The sequence below is a fragment of the Tursiops truncatus genome, chromosome 7, assembly GCF_011762595.2.
Source record: "Tursiops truncatus isolate mTurTru1 chromosome 7, mTurTru1.mat.Y, whole genome shotgun sequence".
In the NCBI taxonomy this organism is placed as follows: Eukaryota; Metazoa; Chordata; class Mammalia; order Artiodactyla; family Delphinidae; genus Tursiops; species Tursiops truncatus.
In genome coordinates this window covers 88485480-88504920 of record NC_047040.1, presented here as the reverse complement: position 1 = coordinate 88504920, position 19441 = coordinate 88485480, and the positions used below count along the sequence as shown (strand labels likewise).

The window sequence follows — 19441 nt, the reverse complement described above, 5'->3', positions numbered from 1 at the left end:
TGTAACATTTTCCCTGTTCTTCCATATTAGTGTTAATCTTAAAGTTGAAAATAGAATCCAATATTTCAGTTTGTTTCTGGATACTTGTTCTGTTAAAATATCATTATGAATTCTTATATTTGATAAAGACTTAAATGTTATACATAAGCTTTTCTTTCTTGATTTTGCATAAATATTCTTTGACTTTTGATCTTCCTTGAGACACAAAGATCCAAAGTCAAAGAATATTTATCATGTTAAAATTACAGCAAGGAAAAGAAAACTATTTTATTTCTATAGTTACTTCAACCTCATACAATATATCATATGGATTAATGGACTGTTAAAAAATCTTCCATTGTTGCAGGTAGTATGCTCAATTTATCTATCATATCTTTCACCTAAAATTTATTGCCAGGTTCTATGTAGGCTATTGTGTAAATGGCAACAATTTTCTCTTTCTCTCAAGGGTAATCATGGTTGGTATGGTACTTATATTTATCTAATATACAAAGCTTAGAGAAATGTTTCCCAGTGAGGTAGATTTCAGATCCAATTTATGGTTTTTTCCTGTCTCTAATATAGGATTTTCCTACCTATTCCTCTTCCTTGGCCCCAATATGAATATTTATAAGTAACTTATTGAAGTTTCAAAATACAGTTATCACAGGTTTGTTTGAGAGCATATTACACATCCTATATATATGAATTTGACCTTCATGATTAAGTGTGTAGAAAATGTATAGAAGATTCAAATTAAAATAAATGTTAAGAATAACAAAGGAGTCTGTGGTTAGGAAAGTGTTATATAAACATGAAAGAGACAATAATACTCACATTATATATTCCTATTTATTGAGAAGAGGTACTAGGCTAGCCACATATACATTACTTACACTCTTCACAACAGCCCTGCAATTGTTACTACTAACCCAAATTTGCAGAACAGCATAACTTGCCTAAGGATACACTGCATAACCAGCAAGTGTCAGAGTAAAATGTGAATACTAGTCCAAAATATATTATTTCTTCACTATACCCTGCTGATCATACCAATACCCTTAAAAATTATATCAAAGAAATACTGGGGTAAAGATGAAAAATTTGTTTTTTCTGTGGTTTACGTCTTCTATTTATACTCCAATTCTGACTTTTACCTACTCCAAAGCATATAATTAAATTATAGTTATGGAAAATACCAGTACTTCATAAGATTATAGCAATTATAGGACTATAGCCTCTGAGAAAATATATAACATTTCTAGTTACTGACGCTACTTGTGGCCCCAGAGAATTGGTACTTATATAGGACAGACTTCCAAAGATCCAATAGAGTAAATACACTTTGGAGAAAAATGTGAGAGAACAGTGTACCCCAAATCGTCTTCATTCTGATGCTCTTCCATTGTTGTTACATAAAAACCTCATTTTATATCTCACATATGATGCCATGTATGAAGAATATAAACGTTATAGGTAGGCAAACCTGAGTTCAAATCCTGGTTTTATCACTAACTAATGTGTGACCTTGGAAAGTTACTTAATACTCCTGACCCCAGGTTCCAACTCTATGAAACAGAGTAGAAAACTACTGCAAAGGCTCAAGATATTCATTCAAGATATTTTACTGAAAACTTTATACCAGACAGAGTTCTAGGCCTTAGAGATACATCACCTAGAATGAATGACTGAATGAATAGAATAGAATGGTACTAGGCACTGGGAATACAATTTTCAGCATTTTCTTTTCTCAGAATGCTTATAATCTGGTAGGAAAAACATTTGTAATATAATTAAAGAAGTGACTTTAATAAATCTCTGAAAAATGCTACAATATAGGCAGTACAAAGTGTTACTGCAACACACAACATACGCATCTAAACTAATCTTAGATATTGTGCCCCAAAGGAAGTGTTGTACAAGCGGATACAAATGATAGATTCAGGTTAAATCAGATAAACAGGAGGAAAATGAGTGCTTTTACAATATTCTAGAAAGATGGCATTTCTGAAGGCCTAGAAGTCAGAGTATATAAAATGTTTGAGAAATTGTAAGAATTTCAGAATGGCTACAATATGGTGTAAGATAGAAGTAGTGAAACTTTAGGAGCTGTAAATAGACTTGAGAGACAGATTCAGAAACGATCACTATTGGGACTTCCTTGGTGGTGCAGTTGTTGAGAATCTGCTTGCCAATGCAGGGGACACGGGTTTGAGCCCTGGTCTGGGAAGATCCCACATGCCATGGAGCAACTAAACCCGTGTGCCACAACTGTTGAGCCTGTGCTCTAGAGCCCGCAAGCCACAACTACTGAGCCCACGTGCCACAACTACTGAAGCTCGTGTGCCTAGAGCCCAGGCTCTGCAAAAAGAGAAGCCACCGCAATGAGAAGCCCACACACTGCAGTGAAGAGTAGCCCCCGCTCGTCGTAACTAGAGAAAGCCCGCATGCAGCAACTAAGACCCAACAACGAAGACCCAAATGCAGCCCCCGAAAAATTAATTAATTAATTAAAAGAAAAAGAGAAATGATCACTATTGATATAACAAAGCCTTGGAAGTCAAAGGAACACCCAGGGAGTATATTAAAAATGAGACTGAGAACTGGAAAAATTACTGAATAGTTCTGGCAACCTGGTAGACAAATAAGAAATGCTAGATAAAATAACAACGAAACATTTTAACACAGAGGTGAATATGTAAGAAAATAATGTAAATTTTCCAAGTCCAGTAATGAAAATGGTTCAGAAAACTAGAATAGTTAGTGAACTATAACTTTTGTGTGTGTGTGTGTGTGTGTGTGTGTGTGTGTGTGCACATGCGTGTGTGTTATTTTGCTCACAAAGGCAGTAGAAGAATGACAGAATTATAATGTAGATGCTTGGGTTTTAATTTCAGCATCAGACAGGTGACAATTCTTCAGTTCCACACAAGGTATGAATACTAATAGAGACCTTGGATTCTCAGAGGCTAAAGCCCCAGTGGAAGGGTGCATGAGATAACATTCCTTCCAGTACAAAGAGATGTTCCAGCCTGGACTGTAAGTGGAAAAACATATATAGTCTCCCCTGGACATGTATAATTATGAGACTGCATCTTAAGTTCTAGTTTCTATAGTTCAGGAAAACTCAGGTTACAAAAATCAAGGTAAAAATTAATTCAGGGCATATAATATTTCTGAGGCTTGTCAAGTGCTCAGAAGAGCTGATCCCAAGACAGGTCTCATAAGACTTCCACAGGGCTGAAAAACATAGAAGACGGGCTCAAAATTCAAAATTGTAAAAAAATAAAATAAAAAAGGCAAAAGAAAAAAAATCTGGTTCGTGAAATTCAGCAGATCCAACAAATGGCAGAATTAGATCCACAAGCTCTTCGGATATTTTAAAAATATGTGATACAGAGTAGATTGAAATATGATAGGTACTATAAAATAGGGAAGTCAAAATTTATTTTAAAAAAGACAAAAAATTTTTAAAATGTAAAAAGACATCCTGAGAAAAAAAATTAGGCAGACTTGAAAAGCAAACAAATAGAGCATTTAGAAATGTAAATCAGAGCCTTGGAATACAAACTGCATGAACTAGTTAAATTACAAATTAGTACATCTGAAGTAACAATTACTAAACTGGAAAACAGATCTGAAGAAATTTCCATGGTTGCAGTTCAAAGATTAAAAATAATGTGGAAGGGATTAAGAATCATGGAGGACAGACTAAAATGATCAAACACTAACCTAACAGTTCCAAAAACAGTGAAGAGAGAAAATGGAGATAGGTGATATTTGAAAAGATACTTCTTTAGAATTTCCCAGAATTTATGAGAGATATTTTAAATCGTCCCATATTTTAAATCGTCTTACCGAATGAGATCAGCATTGATGTTAATCATTGCATGGAATTAAGGAAAAAGGGGAATTAGTACTACCAACTAACCAATGGAAGAGTGGTACAATTAACTACCCAAACACTGTATTTGGTGTTATATGTGGTTCCTATTTAATCCTCATGACTATAAAACTACTACTATGAGATAGTTTTTATTATTGCCATTTTACATGTAAAAGAAAAAACATTTCAGAGAAATTAGCTTTTATTTTTTAAGTTATCCTTAAACAGGAAAAAATATAAATATACAGAGAATATTAAAAAAAATTAATAAGCTTGAGTAATATCATCTATCCATCTATCAGTCTGTCTATCCATCTATATGTCAAAAGAAATCTACAGCAACCTATAAAAAATACACATTTTTCTTCTGTTCACAAGGGAATTCTACAAAAACAATAAATTCCCCGGCCACGAAGCAAGTCTCAATAGTTTCCGAAGAAGAAATATTATACCAGACTTTTTCTCATGCAACAATTACATTATAATCATTTTGATTAAAACTGAAGACAATCACAAATGATTGATATATAGTCTTCCGTATATTTATGGAAGCTGACCAATAAGCAATATTTTACTAATCAAATTTTGAAAATTATATACCTTTCTAAATGTCTTTATTAAAAATGAGAATTGGGGCTTCCCTGGTGGCACAGTGGTTGGGAGTCTGCCTTCCGATGCGGGGGACGCGGGTTCGTGCCCCGGTCCGGGAGGATCCCACGTGCCGCGGAGTGGCTGGGCCCGTGAGCCATGGCCACTGGGCCTGCGCGTCTGGAGCCTGTGCTCCCCAGCAGGAGAGGCCACAGCAGTGAGAGGCCCGCGTACCACCAAAAAAAAAAAAAAAAAATGAGAGTTTTACTTTCTTTTTGTACTCCACACTTTCCCTTTCCCACTCTCTCAATATAGTTTCTCCTTGGTTTTAACTACATCATGAGGTAACAACTTCTTATATTATTATGACAACACATTATTTTCTAAAGTTGTACAACTTTAACTTACTTATACAGCTTTAATTTAAAACTAACTTACAGAATATTCTAGTTAAGAGGAAGCCAAAAGACAAGTATAATTTTGGGAAATCAAGAAATAGTGGTTAAACATTTTACTGAAAAAATGGAAATAGTAACCAGAAAACTTGGCTAAGAGTTAAAAACGGTTGCCACTGGAGTTGGTGAAAAGGGTGAAGTAAAGTAACTACTAGTTTTTTTTTTGTTTTATATATTATCTGAGTTTTTAAAGCTAAGTGTGTGTCTATGCACGCACACAAATATATGTAATTATATACAAAATAGGGATAGAGATGGACTAGATTATGGACATATATTGAACCTAGAATTTCAGTACCATATAAGGACACAGTCCTCCTGTGTAAGAATTTATACATATTAAAGAAGAGGATATGTATAAATTTTTGCTAATAAAAATGCATCAATATTTAGAAAAGTCACACATAAGTACATCAGGTTAAAATGTCATTAGCTTCTTATTTCTTTCATAGCACTTGTCATAGGTTTTAATTATTTTATTTGTCTTTTTGCTGATTGAGGTATGTTTTTTTTTTTTTTCTTCTCTCCCCTAACCTGTAACAGAAACTCTGCCTTTTGTCTTCTCTTATGACCCAGGCATCTAGAACATAGCAGGTGAGAACACCTGACTTGGTGAACTCTAGAGAACTGAAAAGCTGATGTCACAATATTTGGAGAGCAGATCAATAAAGGATGAGGTTCTGAAAAGGATGCTGGCTCAGGAGGATCTGAAAGGATGCTGAGGCTCTGAAAAGGATGAGGCTCTGAAAAGGATGCTGGCTCAGGAGGACTCACAGAAGTTACATCCTGACCGCTTTGTGGCAGAGTACCCTGGGGTAGGGTCCCAACTTCAGCCACCTATGATCTGCTCAAATGTTAGAAAAGATCTTGTCATAGCAATAAACAGCAACTTGTGATTCAAATATTGGCATATGTACACAGCTTTCTGTTTGCAGAATGCCAACTCAGCATTATAGAAATGATGTTTCCTGGATCAATATAGGACTTCAACCTGACATCTTTCAAAACACTAAATTTAATATTAGAAAATAAGGATTTGGAAATATTGCTATTTTCTGAACTAATTTCAATTGGGCCAACTCTAACTCCAGTTGAAAATATATATTTCCATTTGAGAATATCTATCTATCTATCTATTCTCATTTGAGAATAGAAAATTATTTGAAAGGAAGAAAAAAGAAATCTTCTATTGGATGACTACTAGATACCAGATACCAAGTACTATCTAGATCTTGCATATATTATCTCATTTGATTCTGATTATACATTTATATATATGTTTGAGTATATGCATATATGTGTGTGTATGTGTGTACATATATATGTGTGTATATGTATATACAATGTGTGTATAACCAATGAGGAAATCAATGCTGCTGAAATCTCTGAAGAATTCATGTTTACTTTTGATAGATTTAAAGGCCTGCGTTTCTGTCAGCACCATAGAGGCGGTTATAATTATTATTGCCCAGTGGCTAGTGAGCCAGCAAATTAATTCTGTTAGTGCAGAGCTCTAGATACAAAGGAAAAGCAAGAGAATTTGAGGATTGGAGTAATATTATAGAGAGATTTGGTGAGAAGTTAACCAGGAGGCAGGGACTAAATTAATAGGTATTAGGAGGGTATTCCAGAAACCTGGATGCATATTAGAATTACCTGTTCAGCTTTTAAAACTCCCTATACCTGAGCCTCCATTATAATTCAGTTGGTGGTATAGGGCATAATAAAGTTCCCCAGATGCAGTGGACTGAACTGTATGGATCAAAAAGATATGTCCAATCCTAAACCCTAGTACATATGATTGTGACCTTATTTAGAAATAGGGTCTTTGCACATGTAATTAAATTAAGGATCTTGAGATGAGATCATCCTAGATTAAGGCTGGAACTTAAATCCAGTGACTGGTGTCCTTACAGGAGAAAGAGAAAGAGACACAGGGAAGAATCTGTGAAGATGGAGACAAGAGATTAGAGTTATGCTGGAACAGCGAAGGAGAGCCAGGAGCCAACAGAAGTTGAAAGAGGCAAGAAAGGATTCCCTTGAAAGGAGGCTCTGCTGACACCTTGATTTTGGACTTCTGGCCTCCAAAGTTGTGAGAGAATAAATTTCTGTTGTTTTAAGCCATTATGTTTGTGATAATTCATTGCAGTAGCACTATCAAATTCTTATTTGTAGAGAATTTGAAATCACAGAGTTTATATTCTCCGGTCTTATCTTGGGATAAGAATCACATGAGGTGATTTTCCCAAAATACAGATTCCTGGACTCTATGCAAGACCTACTGAATGGGGAATCTTTGCGGAAGGCAGGTAGAAACCTGGGGATCTTTATCAGTAATATGTACCCAAGGTGATTCATATTCTCAAGCAAGAATTTGGGGGAATGCTGAGTTAGGTCAAGGAACTAAAAGCTGTTTTTAATTATTTCTGCTTGTGGCTTTTAATATACTCCATCAAGGTTTGCTTAACCTCCTCCCCCTTTTCTGCATACAGAGCCTTATCAGTCAAGTATGTGCAAAAAAGGGAATCATAAGCCGAGACAAATCCAAAAGCATGTCGCATACCTAAGAATAATGGGAAGACAATTTCCAGAAGCCTGCATACCATTTCTAAACAAAACTAATAAGAATGTTTAAATATAAATGTATGGAACAAGAAAAAAACAGAACAAGACCACCTGGGATACAAAGCATACATTTGAAAGATACAGGCAGGAAAAAGAACTTTTCCATTTCTTTGGTTTCCATCATTTTAATAAAAGTAATTATTGCCAGATTGGAGAGTAAAGAACAAACAAGAATGAGAGGAAATTAAAGCTCTAAGTCCAAGAAATGAGAAAAATATATTACCTAATTTCTAAAAATGGTTATCGTCATATTGAGACAAGTTATCAAACAAGTAATAAAACATCAAACATTTTTAATCTCAGAATATTGACAGTCTTTTTGAAATAAGTGGAAGATGGGAAAGAGGAATAAAAACTGGAAAATGGTAAATAATATTGTCCCAATTCCAAAAATGAGTGAAAATTTGTAAACTATAGAGAGGTGAAGTTTACACATATCTATGACTATAATTTTAGAATGAATTTGTTGAAACATTTTTTTGTCAGCATTTTTAAAGAGACTGTTTTCTCATGAGTAAAATAAAATTAACTCATGTCAAACTAACTTTAATTATTTGCTACAATTTTCAGGTAAGTATATATCATAAGAATTCTATAAACAGAGTGTTCCCGTCTTTTTAGCAAAATTTTTGAGAAGTCTTATGATGATAAATGAAAGTATCATGCATGCAAGATGAGATGACATAAATTTAAGTGGATGAGTACTTGATTAAAAATTGTATCCACAGAGTTTTAATTATTGGATCAGTTTTTCCCAGGATGTTTTTTAATTGCTTTCCAAAAGGTTCATGTCTTTGTCACTACGATTTGGTTACAGCCTGAAAAGTTATGCTTATCAAATCTCTGAATTACACAAAACTGGAAGACATCATTAGCATTACGGATTCAAAATTACAAAATTGGATGAAAGGTTAAGAGTCATCAGAGAAGGGAGGTCTAAGAGTGACAGTATGAAACGGAAAGGACCTCACCCATGCACGTATTTTAAAATATGTAGGTAAGGAAGAATCAGAAGACTATCAAAATAAAACTTAAAAGAATGTTGAAATGTAAATATTAGAAGTACTCCAAAGGAGTGATCTAGTCTATATGAAAAGCTTAGATATTTTAATTGACTGGGATCTCAACATGTGAGTTACATGATAAGGCTGCCATCTAAGACTATCTTAACAGAAGCCTAGAATCTATATTACTGAAGGTAATAAGCCCACTATAATCTGTTGTATAAATACCACATATGAGATACTATGTTCTGTTCAATTCTAGGCCATGACTTTTCTTAAAAATTGCAGTAAAAACACATAAAATTTACCATTTTAACCATTTTTTATGTATACAGTTCAGTAGTGTTAACTGTATAGTGATAATTATATTCACATTGTTGTGCAACAGATCTCTAGAATTATTCATCTTGCAAAACTGAAACTCTGTACCCATTGAACATCAACTGCTTGTTTTAGGGCATTAATTTTACTAAGGTCATTAAAAATCCAAGCATATGCATAATAGGGTAATGGGTAGGGAAAGAGCCCACAAATGTTCGTGTAAGAAAATTTGAAGGAAGTGTTGTGTTTAACTTAGAAAAGAGAAAGTCTAGGTTGACATCATGTGCCTTTGGTTATCTAAAGAGTGATCCTGTGGACAAAGTTACAGATTCAGACTGTGTAGCTTCATGAGAGACTCCATGAGAATCATTCATGACAATTTTGGGGTGTATAAGAAAAGAGAACTGATTGTATTTGCTCAAGAGGTAGACTGACCATTTTACCCTGTCTAGAGAAGAAGAAGAAAAAATGGACAGTGGTGGCAGGTCTAAGAGATGGGTCATTAGGAGAGCAGCCTGCTCACATTTGGGAGATGAAAAATAAAGTGGACCCAGCAAAAGATAGCAAAACTTCTTTTGTCATATTGGTAATGCAACCAAGAAGATGCCCACCAGGCACAGGGAATTCTAGCAACTTGAGACTGTGAGGTATACCATCTGTGATGGGGATAAAAGACATCTAGGTCTAGATGTGAGGGAACTCTGAAGAAGGGAAAAGAAGAGAAAACAGAGAAAAAAGGGAAAGTTCAAGGAACTCTGAAGAGGGGTGACACCTCAGGTCTCTCAGAAAATCTCAGATAAGAGCCCTTCAAGAGAGGTGCATTTTTCATGTGTCAGAGGGCTATGACATGCAGAGAAGCAGAGAGAAGATTATCACTAGACCTACTTAAAAAGATGTTACCTATCTCCTCCATCTTTCCCCTCTTCCTGAAGAGCTAAGGCTAGTAAAGAGAGGAGAAGTAGACAGTGAAAAAACAGAACACATTCCCCTCTCATCCAAGGTCCTAGAACCTCAAGTCTAGCTGGCAATGGGGAGGAGAAAGCTTTGACTAAGATACAATACTGGAGGGTTTTTTGCGGTACGCGGGCCTCTCACTGCTGTGGCCAATCCGGTTGCGGAGCACAGGCTCCGGACCCGCAGGTTCAGCGGCCATGGCTCACGGGCCCAGCCGCTCCACGGCATGTGGGATCCTCCCGGACCGGGGCACGAACCCGTGTCCCCTGCATCGGCAGGCAGACTCTCAGCCACTGCGCCATCAGGGAAGCCCCAATACTGGAGTTTTAAAATGGGTTGAAGCAAGTTATAGAAACAAAAAGTTACCAGGGTCACTGGGTCTGCCAGGATGCTACTGAAGAATGGCAAGGCAGTTCCTGACAATTATTATATTTTATCAGTACTCCACTGGGTTAATAATTCCCATTAATTAAAATTGTTACACATATATCCAGTTTTTCTTTGTATTATTTGTAATTAAACAAATAATAATACTATACTTAAAATCAGGAACTTTGTTTTTCTAATAATATAGTTGAAAATATCTTTGATACAATTTATGCTGATTTAACCAGGAAATGATTTCTTTTTGATAGCTCTCTCTCTCTCTTCTGTTTGTGTCTGATACTTGCCAATTCTCTTTCTGATATTCTTTGCTCCTTAATTACATAGAGTAAAATTACAAGTATACTTAAAGGTAAAATTCCAAGTACATGAGACAGAATTCTACTATCTTCAAAGATAAAAGATCCATAAGATGGAATAATATTAACTTTGCAAATCTTAGTGGATTTTTATTTATACCCCATTGAATTATCTTTCAATCTGTTAATAAACTTTAGGTATTTTCCAAAGTTAAATCTTTTGAACAGATCAGAAGTTACCAACTCACATCAAGACATATTTATTAAAAAATAATAATAAATGTAAGCTATATGGAGATACCTGGAAGATAGAACAACCCAAAGATTGTTAATCTAAATTTTAAAATAAACAACTATACTGTTTTTGACTATAAATTGTCCAAGAGGTAAAAATGCAAGTTTGTTTGAAATATTCTTATATTTAATCATGAAATATCCTTATATTTAGTGCTTTAATTTGGAGATGGGAATGATATTTGTCTGGATAATTGCTCCCATCATAAATTAATTCTGCATATATAAACATAATTATGTCATCAAGTATATGTTAGATAAAATCAAATATGAATGGCGGTTCGCTTAAGTCAGTGGTTCCTAAAGTGTGGTCTCTGGACTAGCAGCATGAGTATCTACATCAATTAGAAATTTGTAAGAAACGTAAATTCTTAGGCGCCACCCAGGACCTACCAGATCAGAGACTCTGGAAATGGGGCCCAGCATTCTGTTTTTTAATGAGCCTTCCAGAGATTCCATGCTTGCTCAAGGGTGATAACTGGTGCCTTAAAGGTACTTGAACTTGAGTGTCTATTGATACCACTTGTTAAGCACTAAAAATACTGATTCTTGGGTCCTATCCCCAGAGATTTTTATTTAAGGAGCCTGGGGTGAGGCATGGGCAGGTAATTTTAAAGCTCCTCAAGTGATTTGTTAATTGACAGCTAAAGTTGAGAGCCAGTGTTAAATCCTATCCTTGAAATGAGACTGACCATTTAGTTCCTTGACATACTTCTAAGACAAACTTCACAATTTTAACATTTCCTCTGTCATTTGCGGCATCAAATTACAGATTCTCCTTTCTGCACAGGTAACCTACTAAAAAAGTTAAAAGATTCTTTAAAGATTAAGAGAGAATACTCAAGGGCCTTCCTAGTTATGTGCTTGCCCACATATAATCTCAACCTAAAATGTGCAATTAATTTATAAAGGCAAATGTAACTAGAATGAATTAGGTTTGTAAACAGGTGACAGTGAATTCCACTGAAAATTTGACCCTCCGTTACAGTACCTTCAGCTCCTAATTACTACCAGAAACATTTCTAATCATAGGTTTCTCATGTTTTTAAAGCCAAATTTTAATATTCTTTTCAGTGTCAACAGTAGTTTTTAAACATAACAGAGGTGGTTCATGGAGCTGAAGTGTAAAAAAAAAAAAAAAATGATTGCAGTCTTCTAGTTGGATTAAATCTATGGGAACTTGGCTAACACCAAACGGAAAAGGAAATATGATCAGTCCAAATTTTACAATGATGCTTATTAAAACTGAAAATTAGCTAAATCTATATTTATTTCTGGATTATTGCCAAGTAGAGTGACTGCTTTTTTATAAATGCAGTGAAGTAAACAATTTACAATTTTTTTGTGATTCTGTATTCAGTGCAGAGATAATTTCTGTTATGACAGAAATTCAGGCCATTCTCCCTTACAACTTTAAAAGTGAGACTGTGCCTACCAGAGCTTCACTATCAGCTTCTCTATTGACATAGATTTTGAGTTAAAATGACAATCTGAGAGATAAATGTATGTTATGAAAGAGAGGAACATGTTTGGAGAGAAACATGTTCTTATGCTGTAAAGAAGAAACGGTGCTGAGACTAACCCATGTGGTTTACTGACATTCTCTAAAATTTCTATATTTCAGAACTATACTATTTGACAACTAAATTTCATAATGTGTACACATCCTGTGGTGTACTGGAGGCATCTGTACCAGCTTGCAGAGCTGATTCTTAAATTTTCAAGGATTCTATGAGTCAGTTGTTAAGCACACAGCCATTATTTTAAATAATAATAAATATAAATTTATAATTAAATAAATAACACTGCAAACAAGGGTAATTAATACTCAAGGTTCATAATTTTCTAATTATTTTGCTTTTGAAGTTATTTATGTCAATTTTATCTGTACCACAGAAATACTGTATATTGGTATGCACATCTTTTCCCAATTCTACATTCAGAGAGTCATGTTGGCAACCTGATATTGGCATTGGTGGAAGTATTTAAACCACAAAAATAGGCAAACACTAGATCAGGGCTCCTCTCCACTAGGAGATGTTGAAAGATTTACCAACACACCAATGAATAAAACTCACTAGGTGGATGTGCATTTAAATAAGATATTTATGGCTATGTATAATATAATGGCATTATCTGCCCCCTATTTGCACCCTGTCCTTGGCTCCCAAACAAGGTCAACCTGAAATGGCTGAGTTTTAGTTTCAAGCACACTTGGATTCATGGTTTGGTCCTGCTATTTACTAGTTTTGTGATCTCACACATGTTATTCATGTCTCTAAGTTTTGACTCCCTTAACTGTAAAACGTGGACAGTAATATGTTTCTAATAGATTTGTTGTAAAGATTCAGTAAGAAAGTATGTGTCTGGACCCCCTCTGACCCGCTTTTCCCCTCCCCTCATGAAAATTATGTTGGTTTGCTGGCATAATTACTTTTATTATTATTGAAATTTTAGGGTAATGTTTTTCTCCTTTGATTCAATTAAGTTATCATTAAAATAAAGAAAAAAGTCTTACTCTAGACCTGTTACTCAAAATAAGTCAGCTCAAAGTCTTAATCGAAATTCTCTAAAGAGCTCATTATGTATTTTCTTAGTCTATATTGTTTTCATGGCATTTCTTATCTGACTTGGGACTTTGATTCCAGGGTTTCTCTGTATTTAATGTTTTCAGGTTTCTCATTACCTTTTTGGTATACTCTGGATAGAGATACTAAGAACAGAAAAGCATTTAAGGTTTTCTAAAAAATAGAGCTGTCTAGAAGCAACATGATTGGTCTGGACATTGGAAAAGAGAGAGGATACACTGTTCAATCACAGGCTTTGGAAATTCTACATGTAAAATGTACAATTAATTGTATGATTCTCTATTGCTTTTTTTTTTTGCAACATCTCTACTATCTTCTTTACAATGTCAATTAGTAATACTTACTTTATCTTTACTTTATCAGAGGCTATAAACTCAAATGTCTACAGGGACTTAGTCTAGTATAAAAAAACATTTAAAAAATAAAATTTTAGGTAAACAGAGAATGCATGCCCTAAACAGAGCCATTTAAATTGAAGGGTTACAAAACTGTCTTCTTATTTCCCTACTCTTAGAAATATTATAACATGGGGTCAAATTATTAAAAATATATACACAATTGTATTCTGTTTTAATAAATGTGCTATGCATGTCTAACTTATGTTTCCCCACAGTAATTTTAAAAATCCATAGCCATGCCTGAAATAAAGTACAAGCCTTAGAAAACCTGGTTCATTCCTTTACTATGTTTCACTATACATTACTGAGACAAATGATAACACAACCTCCTGATACATGGGTACAAATGGGGGTAATTAAATTTGCAACTTTATGTAATAATAAATATTTATTGTTTTCAAAAGTAGGAAGATCAGTGGAAAGTGATTAGGAATTTTGTTCTTAATAAAAAACGTTTTAAACTAATAAAAATTTTGTCCTTCAGAATTATACAACTATAGAAATGAAACAAATGGTTTACCAACTATGTATTCTCAGCCTGTATAGTTTATTGCTCCAAGAGTATAACATGCATACAAACAAGAAACATGTCCTCCTCATTTACTCCAAATGTCACTCGATGAGCTATTCAGTTTGAAAAATTTAATCATTATAGACATAAGATTAATAATGAACATTTGAGAATGTCCTGTTAGCCTAATAATAACCACTTCCTACTAAAATCTGCAATGTTTGGATCCATTTATTTTAGCCAAGGATATGGTTACTGCCTCATGAATGGGACATATTCTGCAGTTATCATTAAAGTACACACTCAGGCCCAAAAGGCAGTAATAAAAATAACAGATCTTCTGCCTTGTCAACTTGTATTTATAGAGAAATAAATAGCCTTTTAAGAGAGATTATAGTGATAGAATCTTCTGTTTGATACCATCTCCACTAATAGCATGTTTCACTCACAACTTACCACAAGATGCTATTTCGTCGGTCTGGTCCCCACAGTCATCTTCCCGGTCACACAGCCATGCTCTGGGAACGCAGCGCCCGTTTCCACAAGAAAACTGGTCCACCTGGCACGTTCTGGCTAAAATGATCAATTAAGGTACAAAGAATAAATTTAGAGGCCTTTTGAACAACATTAAGGATAAAACAGATCATGCAATTACCCTTTCACACATAAGATGTTACATTGCTCTATTACATATTTTTAAAATAAACCTTTATTAAATTTTTGGTAATGCCAGCTTGCCTGCCTTTTCTAAAGTTCACATGCTTTGCCCTTCAATTAAAATGAATGCTAAGTGACAAGATATTCTGTAATCCTCACACACTTCCATAAACGAAGCTATGAATTCATTATTTTACAATTTTTGCCCAGCACATGCTTATGAATATATGGCTGAATTAAATTTCATCCAACTTTTAATTAATTAAAAACAATTTTGCATAGCCTTTTCCAACAAATCAAGAAACTTGCTGCAATGTAGGAGGAAGGAGTTGGAGCTATCAGGGTAACTGGTTTCCAATTATGGGGTCAGAATTGTCTTTGTCCTCTAACATTTTCAATGCATTTATTTCTTGATCTCCAAATGATTTCAAGTATGGCTCAACAATGCAGAAAACATTTTCTAAAACATACATTTAGCCTTAAAATGGATTTTTTAAAGCTTACTTTTAAGCACAGTTATATAAAAATGTATGACTTCTTTTTTGTGTGTGTGGTATGCAGGCCCCTCACTGTTGTGGCCTCTCCCGTTGTGGAGCACAGGCTCCGGACGCGCAGGCTCAGCGGCCATGGCTCACGGGCCCAGCCGCTCCGCAGCATGTGGGATCTTCCCGGACCGGGGCACGAACCCGTGTCTCCTGAATCAGCAGGCAGATTCTCAACCACTGCGCCACCAGGGAAGCCCCCAAAATGTATGACTTTTTAATCAAAGTATACTAATGAACTTTGCTTTGGGCTCTCTTAAGGTTTTCAATGAACACACACAGGGAACATTGCTTTCTCTGGTAGCCGAAGGCAGTGCTTTAAAATTATGCAGTGAAGGGGTTATATTCTACAAGGGGTTTGATTGCCTTTTTCTATTATGATCAGATCAACTTTTGAAAGCATGAGAGCCTAGATAGCTTCCCTAATTCTTCTCCCGGGTCTTAGTTTGTCACATACTTATTTTTATTTTTTATTTATTTATTTTTTTGGAGTATAGTTGCTTTACACTGCTGTGTCAGTTTCTGCTGTACAACAAAGTGAATCAGCCATATATATACGTATATCCCCTCTCTTTTGGATTTCCTTCCCATTTAGGTCACCACAGAGCACGTAATAGAGTTCCCCGTGCTATGCAGTAGGTTGTCATTAGTTATCTATTTTATACATAGTAGTATATATACGTCAATCCCAATCTCCCAATTCATCCCCCCCCCCGCCCCAGCTTTCCCCCTTGGTATTCATATGTTTGTTCTCTACATCTGTGACTCTATTTCTGCTTTGCAAATAAGATCATCTATGCCATTTTTCTAGATTCCACATACATGCATTAATATACGATATTTGTTTTTCTCTTTCTGACTTACTTCACTCTGTATGACAATCTCTGGGTCCTTCCATGTCTCTGCAAATCACATACTTATTTTTAAATGTTTTTCTTTTTTTTTCCCTTCTGTTACTCTGAGCTACAAACCTGTTTTCCTGAGTTATCAGTATACCAGCACTCCTTCTTTTTACTGGACCAAAGGAAAGAGTGGGAAATGTTGGGAAGGGGACACTCAGACCTAACAATATTTGGGTGAGATAAAGATTGGACAGTTGCAGAACAATTAGGGTCTGAGTTCCTGTGGCTATGATTAGAGAACACTGCTTAGTTTATAGATGTCCTCTTTTTTCCTGGGCCTGAGAGTCAGAAGGATGTGTTCCTATTTCATCAAAACACCCTGTGAACTTTAATACTGATGCCTGGTATAAAATAGAGTATGGTTCAAAGTCATCTGAACACAGTAGAATGGGTTTCCATAAATTAGGGTTTCAGAGGTCATTTAAAATAATTTCTTAAAAGTCATATACTAGTTATTTTCTTTAAGAAAAGTGTACTTACTATGTAAAGATGTATACCTATTTTGGTGAATATTTAAAGGATAACTTGAGAAAAACAAATGAAACATTTCTGGCTTGATTTGTTACATTAGGTTGGATATAGTGTTTCTATTCTCAGTGGCTATAATTAGAAAGACCAGGAAAATTGTTACAGTATGTATTTTGCTTTGATTATGTGGATAAGGGCCCTGAATCTAAAATATTTTATGTAATATCTGATTTTTCCCTTTTTACAAATAAGTTGCTTTAGATTAACAGAGTTTAAGGAGCCCAACAAACATATGATTCTGAAGTTTTCAATGTTGAAATTTTAAAGTAGGGTTCAATATTCCTGTATTATTTTATTTTGTTAACCCTATGGATTTTCTGCTAAATTACTCTAACATTTAGGCTAAATCAACAAAGTTCCTAGGTAATTTTAACAAAACCATGCCTACTTGGAAAAAAATAAGTATATATTTGTATTGGCCTATAGAAGCGTGAAGATGTTGGCTTTGGTTTACTTGGTGGGAAGGGGAGGGCACAGAGCTATGAGACAGATTATTAATTTTTTTCTTACATGTCTCTGTATCATTTCACTGGTTGCAGTAAATACTTTTTACCTTTTGAGTTTTAAGAGAATTTTAATAAGACAGTTTTCTTTTCAATTCTTCCTCCTGTCTTTCTTCCATCTCTCCCTCTTCCTTCCTTCCTCCCTCCCTCCTTCCCTTCCTTCCTTCCTTCTTTCCCACCCTTTCTCATTTCTTCTGTTCTCACTACATTTCTTTCTTTCCTAAATCTCTCCTTTCCTCCCTCATTTCCTGCCTATTTTATTCCTTCAGTGTTTCTTGCTTTAAAAAAAAGATATTATTATATATTTTCATCTCCATTAAACTCTAATTGACCCATAATTAGAGTATATTAAAATGTCCAATACAATGTTTTTCTGTTCGATGTCCTTATATCACTCTCCTAGTCATTCAGGTTTAACTCTAGCAAGTTTTCTCAGATTGTCTTCTTTCATCAGGACTGCTATGCTGATTAGAGAGATGAATGAGAAAGGATTCCTAGAAACCTATCTCACATCATGTATGACCTACCTCACATTGTTATGGGACAGGAATTTGTGTGTCACTTCATTAACTCAGATGCTTGAACAACTTATATGACCCCTTATTTCTAAGAGTATTTATTGGCTTATTATAAAATATATGAATTCATTGTCTTTTCTAATCATGGAGAAAATGATCTGCTTAGTCTACCAGGCAAATTTAACTGATTTCAGATAAGAAAGATGCTTCATTCCATAAATCTACAAGTACTATCTATCTATATGATATAATCAGATTGACTAAATTATCACCTTTTAATCACTAGATATGTATCAAGAAGACACAACCTTTACTTTCTCAGTTCTTGTTCCCATCAGTTCTGAGTTAGTTTGGAGGTGAGATTAGCAGAGCAGCCCCAGAGGACTCTAATTTTGTACCTAATGCTGCTTTAATGAGGAGGAAGTTTACACCTCCTCAGTGGAATTGTTTATTTAGCAGTGAATCAGAAATTCACTGTCACAATGTGAATTTTTTCTACACATAACTAATTATGCTTCCCATGACTAATTATGCAGTCATGTAGCAGCGAGAAAACCCACAATGCACAGGAACAGCAAGGAGGGGGAGAAGAACAGAGCTTAACACATTGTTCCTAAACTTTACCTGTGCTGTATTTTTTTTTTTTTTTTTTTTTGCGGTACCCAGGCCTCTCACTGCTGTGGCCTCTCCCATTGCGGAGCACAGGCTCCGGATGCGCAGGCTCAGTGGCCATGGCTCACAGGCCCAGCTGCTCAGCGGCATGTGGGATCTTCCCGGAGCGGGGCACGAACCCGTGTCCCCTGCATTGGCAGGCGGACTCTCAACCACTGCGCCACCAGGGAAGCCCCCTGTGCTGTATTTTAATCAAAGCGTTCCATTTAAACAAAACCTATGTCATATAAGAATACACTCTTCAGTTTCTCTTGTAAAAAAGTCTGATTTTTTTAATACACCAGGTTTTCTTAATGCAATCCTATCTGTCTAGTTTGAATTTAGTTAAAATTTGTGGGGGGTATGAGAAGAACAAATATTATGTAATCAAACCAGAGTTCTATGCTGTGGGAAAAAAGCCAGATTGAAATGGCCTAGGCATGAAGCCACAGATCATCATGATTACTATGGGGAAAAGAAAAAATTCAAATCTAAGTACTTCTCATCTTTGTCCTCTGGGTTTCCCTCAAAAGTAGGCAAAAACATTTTGTTGTTGATGGAGAACAACTCCCAAGCCCTGCCTATTAGCTCTGTTCTGCCCGCTTTGTATATGCCGTTTCCCTTCTAGGGACACTTTCCAACCCTCCACCCTCTACGGACTTCACCTCACCCTCCACAATCTGTGCTCATCAATCACTCATTGCTCTTTTAGTAAAATATTTCTATCATCTAGAAAAGTATCGGGAATGATATCATTAATACCTGTTTGTCATCATATAGCTCTATCAAATCAATATTTTTCTATATTTGCTACAGATTTTTTGTTTTATTTAAAAAATTATGTATTGTAGTTA

The 19441-nt window shown here is 35.2% G+C and overlaps 1 protein-coding gene across 1 annotated transcript in view; it reads right to left on the bottom strand.

Annotated features, from left to right (window-relative positions):
- LRP1B (LDL receptor related protein 1B) overlaps positions 1-19441 on the bottom strand; it is a 1432692-nt gene that overhangs the window by 699914 nt on the left and 713337 nt on the right. Inside the window, exon 18 of the mRNA XM_073806959.1 lies at positions 14743-14859. Within this exon, the coding sequence (XP_073663060.1) occupies positions 14743-14859 (117 nt within the window). The remainder of the gene's footprint in view (positions 1-14742; positions 14860-19441) is intronic.